General features: G+C 43.5%; 1 protein-coding gene across 1 annotated transcript in view; it reads left to right on the top strand.

Moving 5' to 3' along the window:
• LOC125036217 (procollagen-lysine,2-oxoglutarate 5-dioxygenase 1-like) overlaps window positions 1–7,500 on the top strand; it is a 15,567-nt gene that overhangs the window by 7,776 nt on the left and 291 nt on the right. Inside the window, exons 7-16 of the mRNA XM_047628678.1 lie at window positions 375–571; window positions 1,142–1,303; window positions 3,301–3,401; window positions 3,591–3,692; window positions 3,823–3,954; window positions 4,765–4,912; window positions 5,909–6,193; window positions 6,488–6,598; window positions 6,817–6,912; window positions 7,241–7,500. The exon at window positions 7,241–7,500 is cut by the window's right edge and continues 291 nt beyond it. Coding sequence (XP_047484634.1) covers window positions 375–571; window positions 1,142–1,303; window positions 3,301–3,401; window positions 3,591–3,692; window positions 3,823–3,954; window positions 4,765–4,912; window positions 5,909–6,193; window positions 6,488–6,598; window positions 6,817–6,912; window positions 7,241–7,384 — 1,478 coding nt within the window. The 3' untranslated portion in view covers window positions 7,385–7,500. The remainder of the gene's footprint in view (window positions 1–374; window positions 572–1,141; window positions 1,304–3,300; window positions 3,402–3,590; window positions 3,693–3,822; window positions 3,955–4,764; window positions 4,913–5,908; window positions 6,194–6,487; window positions 6,599–6,816; window positions 6,913–7,240) is intronic.

Below are 7,500 nucleotides of genomic sequence, written 5' to 3'. Positions count from 1 at the left end.
TCTTTTCCGAATCCGCCCGGTTAATTAATAAATCCACTGAGTAAATCCATTTAACCTCCCTTTAGCCAGCATAAATTCCTCATAAATCTATCCTGGCACTTATATAAGTTTAACTCAACCACTAACAATCTACTCAGAAACTCGTGAGTCTATTAAATCGCTCGCTAATCTGTTCAACTATTCGTCAAAATCAACCTAACCACTCATTAAAAAAAAAAAAAAAAAATCCACTCGGATTTTAAAAAGTGAATATAAAAAATGATAAAATAATAATAATAATTATAATAATTATAATAATAATAATAATAATAATACTCCACCATCATCCTCCCGCCCCCCTCCTCCCCCTCTGTCCCCCGCCCTCCCTCCCGCAGGCGACTTCGGCTTCCGCGAGCGCCTCGACGGGGAGCCCATCCTGCACGCCAAGGACCTGACGCTGCCGCCCTTCCTGTACGGGAGTCCGCTCGCCCTGCCCGCCAGCCTCGCCAACATGGTCACGAGGGAGGTCACCTTCAAGTTCCTCTGCGAAGATTGCCCCGACGATCCCCTGCCGCGCCCTCAGGTGTTGGGGGTGAGTGACAGGGGGTGACGGAGGGAGGGAGGGAAGGAGGGGAGGGGAGGGGAGGGAATGTAGGGGAAGGAGGGAGGGAGGAGGGAGGGAGGGGTGAGTGAGAGGAGGTGAGGGAGGGGTGAATGAGAGGAAGTGAGGGAGGGAGGGAGGGAGGGAGGAAGGAAGGGGAGGGGTGAGTCAGATGAGGTGAGGGAGGGAGGGAGGGAGGTAGGGAGGGAGAGTAGGGTGAGTGATAGGAGGTAAGGAGGGATGGGTGAGTTAGAGGATATGAGGGAGGGGAGGGATGAGTGAGAGGGGGAGAGGGGGGATGGGAGACGGAGAGAGAGATAGAGGGGGAGGGAAGGAAGGGGAGAGAAAGAGAGAGAGAGAGAGAGAGAGAGAGAGAGAGAGAGAGAGAAAGAGAGAGAGAGTGGCTGACTGACTGACTGAGTTAGTGAGTAAATGAGTGAGGGGTCGGGATGGGGGTGGGGTTCAAGTGAGTGAGCACCGCAAGGGTTATATGCAGTTTACCTTCCCCATTACCACCCTCTCATTAATCAAGTATACTCACCTCTTCTCACACTCCCTCAGGAAGGCGAAGAGCTCCCGAGCGTAAAGGTGGCCGTGTTCGTCGCGGACCGGATGCCCTTCTTCAGGCTGTTCCTCCGCCGCCTGAGCCGCCTGCGTTACCCGAAGGACAAGATAACGCTTTTCATGTACATCTCAGAGGCCGCGTCTCAGCACGTCGAGGAGGTAGGCTTTCAGTGGCCGCAAAGGTGTCTGGTCCTGTTAACGGTGCATAAGTACTAACGGAGGGAATAAGGCAATCGATATAATTTAGAAATAGTCCGTACAAAATCCCCTGCCACTTCAATATCGAAAGCAAGCCACTGGTGCAGTTTGGTGGAGAAAACCTGGAAGACACGTTGGTGATCTGGCAACTGGGTCGGATATTGTGCAGGATGGAATGGAAAAGGGATATCGAGTGTCACGAATTTATTTAAGACTTATTTATCTCGAGATACGTCGTGACCTGCTTCATTCCACTTCCGTTTGCAGGTCTTTGAGGTAGTCACGGGGTCAATCTGCCTTCGTATTCACTTCGAGGTTTTTCCGTCTGTTTGAGCTTAATCCTTTCGTTCCACTGTTCTTTGCCTGCAGCTTGGATTCATTATCAAGTTCCAGGTCCCAAAACAGTACTTGACTGTTGCCTTATGAGATAGATATGGTGCTAGATGGTCTCGTTTCCAGTCTTAATGTTATATCTTCACCTAATTCTTCATTTGCTACCACCTGGGTTTTCTTAAATTATGGAGGCTGGATATTAAGCTTGCATCCCTGAGCTTGACATATATTTCTTGTAGAATTTCAGGGTTTATAAACAAGCAAGATGTCGTTAGTAGATGAGTCAGGGATTCCCCGTCGATCTTAAGTTTCCTTGTTTCCCAGTCCTCTTTACGGAAGACGAATTTGAAGCGATGGGATCTTCTAGTCAGGCGCTTTCTCTCTAAGTGGAAGGGCTCAGAGTTTATGTATGAAGGACCTGCATCTGCTCTAGATATGCTGGAGGGAGCTAATGTTGCCTGGGTCGATGCCCTATTGTTTGAGAGCTGCGGTGACAAGTCTGACTGTCATTAATTCGAAGGCTTTCTTGTGATCATCGAAGTCGGATGCAGAGGTTATGTTGCATATATTATTTTTTCTCTCAACAGTTTGGTCGACTGCTTGATAGTTATGTAGTTTTTTTTTACTGAAACTCTCTTATCTCCGGATTGGTTTCCGGCTAGAGTTTTGTTAACTCTATAGGTTCAAGACTTGTCCGCAAAATATTTAGCATTGTTTTCTCGTGGAACAGGATTATTTCAGCTTCCTGTCAGTTATTGGATGAGTTTAATTAGTTCTAAACAAACTGTAAAATAGTTGGCCAATATAGTTTCTGACAGACGCGTTCTTCAGCATCTTTCAGAAGGCTACTTGTCATGTTATCTGGACGTGAAAGTTTGCCTTTCTTTGATTTGTTGATGGCATTTTCATCTTTGTAATTAGTGGAAGGTCTGTAAATCGGAGGGATATCTACGGGGTGATAACCCACATTTCACCACAATGAGCTAGCCACGAGAAATAGACTTCCTTTTATATCCCTAGTTCAGTTGTGGTTATTTTTTATGCGTTATTCCAAGATAATTGTAAGGTGAAGTTTGAAAACGCCAGAGGAAAAACGTCTATTGCAGTCTGTTTGGGCCCAAAGTAAAAAATGACTCGACTAATGCATATTGTATGAAGATTTGACCCCCCTCCCTCTCCTTTAAAAGAAGAAAAACAGAAAAAACGGGGCTAAAAAGCGTAAAGTTTCAAGATTATTTGGACCTGATAGCATTGTAAAGGTCAACCAGTTTTTTTTTTTTTAGATATTGCAAAAGGATCAAATATTGAACTAACGCGAAGTAAAAAAATATTAATTAACTGATCGAGTATTGACCGTGATTTTTTTTTTTTTTCTTTTTTACAACTAGAAGTATTACTTTTCGTAATGCATGATATATATAGAGAGATAGAAAGATTGATATATAGATATCACATATTAGAATCTGCACTTACGATATAGATATCATTAATTAATGATAATCAGTAAAATCATTAATTAATGATAATCAGTAAAATCATTAAAAATTAATTGGAATTAAATACAAAATATGTATTAGTGAAATTCTTTATATTCTCATGTTTTAACTGGATTTTATTGGACTCAGTTCGAAGACTTTCTCGACGAATACGAAATGCAGTACCAGGACGTGGGCGTGGCTTATCCGGAGATAGGAATCGACTACACGAAAGCTCACAGGCTCCTTTGGTGGGTAGGGGGACCGTCTTAAAAAATCGGCATACTTCTCAGTCTTGTAATATATCAGACATGTCTAAGCATTGTTGATATCAATATTGTTTATTATCAGCAGGAGTTGGTCATGCTCAGATCGATCTTGAAACTTGAAAATTAGTAAAACGGTTTCACTAGCTAAACCCGTTTCCCTTAAACTCGCAGGCAGGAAGTGATGAAGTCTAAGGAAGACTACTTGTTCATGCTCGACGCAAATGTCCAGCTTACCTACCCCGATGTCCTGCAGGATCTCATGCGTAAGAGAAGGTAAGGACACGAGACATCCTAACAGTTGTATTCGTGAGCGTGTCCTATATATATGATCAAAATAAGCGGAAAGTTAATAGGGATATATCAGTAAGATAGAATTTACAATGTTTTGCTTTTCGTTCCGCAGGAGTGTGGTCGGCCCCCTCTTGACGCACGCCGACGGCACCGGACATAACCTGATGACCGAATACATCAACCACGAATTCTCCGAGGGTTTCTTAGCCGGGAACTTCGTTGCTCGACACCGCGACGTGAACGGGTGAGGGAGCAGCGGCCTGGGTGTGCGCCGGCGTCGGCAGAGTGTCACATCTCCGGCTTGGGCTATATAGTCACAAACACCCGTGTGTGTGTGTGTGTGTGTGTGTGTGTGTGTGTGTGTGTGTGTGTGTGTGTGTGTGTGTGTGTGTGTGTGTGTGTGTGCGTGCGTGCGTGCGTGCGTGCGTGCGTGCGTGCGTGCGTGCGTGTATGTATGTATATCAGCACTTGACAAACAGGCAGCTAATTCCCGGCGCTTGGCCCTCGAATGCCTGCCCTTCCATATCCTTGTACCGAGAGCCCGTGTTTACCAACTTACGTGTTCATGTTGGCAATTAGGGTTGGAATCCTCGTTAACTCTGAGCCGTGATAACCCAAACGAGGTGATCTGAGGAGGAAGTGCTCTGTTTCTCTTTTTGTTGTTGTCGTTACTACGTACACGCTCGTCTTCGTTTCTTTATTTCGGTATTGCTAAAGCTTAATGGACTGTTTGTTTTGGTTTATTTTATATATCTGTCTATTTCGTCACAAGAGAAAGGTGACAGTGGAGTGCTTCGTTGATGGGAAGTCACAGTTATAGCTCTGGATCACGCTTGTAATTACAAATATTTCGCTAAAACCTCTCATAAACCGTGATCTCTAATATATTATATTAATCACTTTCGAACCTAATATTAACTCGCCATCTCATCATAGCACAAAAAAAAAAGAAAAAAAAAATCAAATTAGGCAAGAGATGATCAATGCCGACAATAGGTAATCAATCTCCACACCGTTTCCCTCCCACGACCCAATCCTTCCTTCCATCCCTCAGAACCACCGACTTCGTTGGGATGCTGCAGGTGGCCAGGATCAAGAGCGCCCTTTTGTTCACCAGAGACGCCTTCATGCACATCAAGGGAAGCTTCACCTCTTCCGGGGATGACATGTGGAATCGCTTCTTCATTCATGTCTTTGAGCAGGTGAGTCAGTGTTTAAATTAAGTGTTGGAGAAGTTGAAGCTTTGATCGTGTCCGAGAGAGAGAGAGAGAGAGAGAGAGAGAGAGAGAGAGAGAGAGAGAGAGAGAGAGAGAGAGAGAGAGAGAGAGAGAGAGAGAGAGAGTCAGACTGACAGACTGACTGACAGATTGGTAGACAGATGGACAGATAGACCACGACTGAGACAACTGAGAGAGAGAGAGAGAGAGAGAGAGAGAGAGAGCATAGACAGAGAGAAAGAGAGAAAGAGGATTAAGCGAAGAAATAGTACTTAAGACCGACGAAGGCCTGTAAACCGACACTCTTTTGAAGTCCACCGTAAAACTGGGAGTGGCAGGAAGAGGTTCTCCCTCACATGTTAGTTTTATTGTTAGCTTGGGCATTTGGGTCCGACTCTCGAGTGCACAAACTTTCTAACCGACCATTACAAAATATATATATATATATATTTATATTTATATGCTTATACATATCTATATATATATATATAGATATGTATATAATAGAAAAAGATATTTGATTTTATATACACGCCAGGAGAGTATGTGCAGTTATGGATATACAGACTTTTTATGTGAGGAATGTGTTCATGTGCTACTTCTTGAAGGAAAGAAAATTGCATGTGCCTTTAACGTTAAGCGATTGAAATACGAGTGACAGTAATAGAATTCCATCGGGGAGGAGAGAAAACTACGCGGGATTTTGAAAACCAGAAAAAATAAATTCTGCTTTTCAAGTCTGCTTTGACTCAGCAATTGATACTTATTAATCTTAATATGTGTATGTATAAGTCTTCATTAGCATTCACTATTATACAGTGTTACATTTCCAGACAATAGGAAGATAACTGTGGCAGTCTAAAGATACCAAATATTTAAAATAATTGTCGTAGTTTGGAATTCAAAAAAGATATCGCAAAGACTCTTCACAACTTAAATCTTCCATTCAGTCTCCCTTGTACATTTATAAATCATTCCCAGGGTTACATCCCCTACACATGCAACCAAGAGAACTACGGCCACCTGACGAAGGAGGAGGAGGACGGGAAGTTTACCCCCGACATCTGGAACCTGGAACGCAACCAAGAGGACTTCATCGCCTACTTCACCTTCCTCCAGACGCCAGAGGGGCAGGAGGTCTCGTTGGGCGAGGGCGAGTGCGAGGGCGTCGTCAGGCGGTGGCTCTTCAGGGACCTCTTTGCCCGAGACCTGATGGCTCGTGTCGAGGGAGACCGCCGCTGGGAAGACGCCGTTCGGGAGGGAGCTGTGAGTTTGGCTGATGTTTGTTATTAGTATTAGTTTGCGTTCTTTGCATTAGCTTGTGTTATTAGTATTAATTCGTGTTATTGGTATTGGTCGATGTTATTAGTTTTTTTTTAATGTTTTTTAGTATTAAAAGCATCATCACCATTAGTAGTAGCTATTATTAATGTTGCTATCGCCCTTTTTCATTATCGTAGTCACCATTTGCTGTTAGCATTATAAAAAGTACCCCCGTTTCGGACTACATTTGATTCCAAAACTAAACTTGACAATACAAAACCACTCATCGGTTTCCAGTCAGACTCCGTAGAAGTCCTCGCACCTCCCGATGGACTCGAGAGAACGGCGGGACAAACCCTTGCCAAGTTGGTCTTCAAGAGCATGATGCCTCAGCTCAACAATACGCAGGTTTGATTCACGCTGTCGCCGATGAAGGGTTAAATTTTCTACACCTGTATACACTTGGCTGAATGTTTGACTTGATTAAATTCTTCGCTGAGTATTTATCTGAATGCAGGACTGAATATTAACAGAATCCAATAATGGATAGCTGTCTAAATACTTGACCATATACTATATGTTTTTTTCAACTGAAGCTACATCTTTTCTTTTCGTTTTCAAATAAGGTATCGTCAGAGGAAGAGCTGCATGTTCTGAAGGGCAGCGGCAGTTTTTCGCTTGACGGAGCCTCCTTTATGGTGCTGATTGCTTTAGGGGATGAGGTGAGTGTCGCACATTCGCTCTCTGTTTCCTGCAACGGATAAAATTCACCTTATTCAGGACCCCAAGTTGCATGTGTACAATTTAAACAGTAAAAGCCGTGCGTGTATCTTTTTGTCTGTGTTTTGGATTATGAGAGTTCATATTGATCGTACTCTCATGTGAATATCTTTTCTAACATCAGATTAGTGTCTTATCTAAGATCAAATTCATGTAAATATCTTTTCGACATTCATCCACATGCATATCCTTTTACGAATAACTTTCCAACACTACACTAATATTTTATATATACCCACACAAGTACACATCTTCCTTTACCTCTTACAGGTCACGGAGTTGGAAATCCAATCCACAAGTGAACAGAAGTGCCACCTGGCTCTGCAGAAGGGGGAAGCGGCATCCTTCAGAAGTGCCGACTACTCGAAGCTCACGTTCCCGCAGTCGGTGACCTTGGCTCTCATGACCCGTTGACCTCATGCTGACCTTAATATCCCCCCAAAATAGAGGGAGAAATGTGAGAATAGACATGTCCCCTTTTCTGTAGATTTTCCGCTAGTATTTGAAATCGTAATGACAGAAATACTATG

This window comes from Penaeus chinensis, chromosome 20 (genome assembly GCF_019202785.1).
Source record: "Penaeus chinensis breed Huanghai No. 1 chromosome 20, ASM1920278v2, whole genome shotgun sequence".
NCBI classification, from domain to species: domain Eukaryota; kingdom Metazoa; phylum Arthropoda; class Malacostraca; order Decapoda; family Penaeidae; genus Penaeus; species Penaeus chinensis.
Note: the sequence above shows the minus strand (reverse complement) of the source record. Positions and strands in the feature narration are given on the sequence as shown.